Source organism: Corvus kubaryi, unplaced genomic scaffold (assembly GCF_017639235.1).
Source record: "Corvus kubaryi isolate FWS band 111438036 unplaced genomic scaffold, C.kubaryi_AGA036_p1.0 37265, whole genome shotgun sequence".
NCBI classification, from domain to species: Eukaryota; Metazoa; Chordata; class Aves; order Passeriformes; family Corvidae; genus Corvus; species Corvus kubaryi.
Window position 1 is genome coordinate 1,736,969 of NW_024581080.1, and position 2,301 is coordinate 1,739,269.

Here is a 2,301-nt window from a genome sequence, read left to right on the forward strand (position 1 = left end):
TTCATATCCATGGATATCTGTGGGGCAGGTTTATATCCATGGATATCCATGGGGCAGGATCATATCCATGGATATCTGTGGGGCAGGTTCATATCCATGGGGCAGGTGCTGTAGGGCAGGTTTATATCCATGGATATCCGTGGGGCAGCCCTGTGCTGGCGCAGACACCAATGGCATTGTCCCCGCTGGGGACACTGAGGTGCCCAAAACCCCCCCAAAGCCTGAGGGGACAAATGCTGGCATCGTCCCCCCGCAGTGACCCGGCCAGGGCGGAAGGAGCTGAGGCAGCAGAAAAAGGGCGTGGAGAGCTGGCGGAAATGTGCCTTTTCTTCCTGATCCACGGCAGGATCAGAGGGAAAACGCAGGAACACGAGGCCGTGCTGTCCCCTGGGAGCCCAGAGCGACAACCATGGGGTTTCTTGTGGGCACCTTCCAGCCTTGACACGGGGCCGGTTTCCTCCCACAAACCCGTTCCTCTTCCCGACTCTCCCCTTCCACTCGGGGCTGTTGGTGCGCTCAGAAATTGGGGAAGGAAAAGGGGTCATCAGCACCTCTTTGCCCTGCTGATAACCTGGCACCTGGAATTCCCCTGCAATCCTCCCGACCTCCTCCGGAGGCTTTGCCAAGGGAAAACCGGCCCTGGTTTGGAGGAAGTGCCTTTGGCTGAGTCAAGGGGAGGTTTGGCCGCTGGCTCCGGCAGCTCTGAGCCATCCCGGAGCTCCTCTCCCGCTTCACTGGGCACAGCAGCTCTCGCCCTTCCCTTTCTCCCCTTGCCCCGTGGGTTGGGGTGGTTTTTAACCCAAGGTTTTTCTGTATTTTTGAACAGGCGGCTACTTTGGGAACCAGTGCTGTCACACCGAGGAGCAGGGACAGCTTGGATCTCCTGGATCAAGGCTGGGGAGGGAAGGACGATTACTACCTGGCGGCCAATGGCCTCTCTTGCCAGAAGTGCCCTCCAGGTGAGGTGGTCCCAGCACTGATCCCACCTCTGCAGCCTCTCTGTGCTCCTGTTCCATGTCCTCGCTCCTCCTGAGGGGCAGCACAGCTCCAGCTCCCCCCTGCTCCACTGTCAGGGATCTCGGCACTCATTATGGGAATATTTTCCTTTTGTTGGCTCCTCATTTGTCTCTGAGCTTTGCTGGTGGTGGAATCACAGAATCCTTCAGCTTGGAAAAGCCCTCCAAGGCCACCAAATCCAGCCTGTGCCCGATCCCCACCTTGTCACTGCCACTTCCATCATTCCTTGGACACTCCCAGGGATGGGGACTCCAAGCCTCCCTGGGCAATTCCAAGGCCTGGCCACCCTTTCCATGAGGAAATTCCCGCTGCTGTCCACCCTGAGCCTCCCCTGGCCCAGCCTGAGGCCGTTCCCTCTCCTCCTGTCCCTGTTCCCTGCCAGCAGAGCCCGACTCCCCCCGGCTGCCCCCTCCTGTCAGGGACTTGTGCAGAGCCACAAGGTCCCCCCTGATCCCCCTTTGCTCCAGGCTGAGCCCCTTTCCCAGCTCCCTCAGCCTCTCCTGGGGCTCCAGCCCCTTCCCCATGTGCTCAGAGTTGCCCTTTCTCCTCAGGCACCTACGTTGCAGAGGAGTGTAAAGAACAGAACAGCTCTGGCAGGTGTGTGCCCTGCGAAGATGGGGAGTACATGGAATATCCAAATGCCCTCCGGCAGTGCCGGGACTGCAGGAAGTGCAGGGAAGGTATGAGCTGGAGGGGGGGAGGTGGGACCAGGGCTGATGGCTCAGGCTGGGTCCAGCTGAGCTCTCTAAGAGCACAGTGTCACCTGCAGTGTCCCCAGAGAGTGGCTGGGGCTGGAATTTGTGCAGACCTCCTACATCTGTTGTGCAAAGCTTGGACACGAGACCTCCGCAAGGAGCAGGAGGACGAGGCTCCCAGCAGCACTGGAAGCTGCTGGTGGAGTTTGATCCAGGCACTGCTTTTCCCTTGGTACGGGCAGCTGTGGGGCAGGAAAGGCTGAAACTCAACAGCAGGGAGTGACCTGCTCCTGCCCGGCCCTGCGGCTCAGCTGGGGTCGGAGCGGAGGAGCCGGGATGGAGCCGTGTCCCCTCTGTCCCCCAGATCAGGTGGAGGTGAATGGCTGCCACCCCACCAGGAACACGGTGTGTGCCTGCAGGAACGGCACCTTCTGCCCGCCCGACCACCCCTGCGAGATGTGCCAGAAGTGCCAGCCCAGGTGGGTCGGGTGACGCGGTGGCTGTCGGGTGACGCGGTGGCTGTCGGGTGACATGGTGGCCATCGGGTGACGCGGTGGCTGTCGGGTGACGCGGTGGCTGTCGGGTGACA

At 60.8% G+C, this 2,301-nt stretch overlaps 1 protein-coding gene across 1 annotated transcript in view; it reads left to right on the forward strand.

Annotated features, from left to right (window-relative positions):
• Window positions 1–2,301, forward strand: part of LOC121663017 (tumor necrosis factor receptor superfamily member 10A-like) — a 10,829-nt gene that overhangs the window by 3,844 nt on the left and 4,684 nt on the right. The window contains exons 2-4 of the mRNA XM_042024814.1: window positions 827–959; window positions 1,569–1,697; window positions 2,077–2,191. Of these exons, the coding sequence (XP_041880748.1) occupies window positions 827–959; window positions 1,569–1,697; window positions 2,077–2,191 (377 nt within the window). The remainder of the gene's footprint in view (window positions 1–826; window positions 960–1,568; window positions 1,698–2,076; window positions 2,192–2,301) is intronic.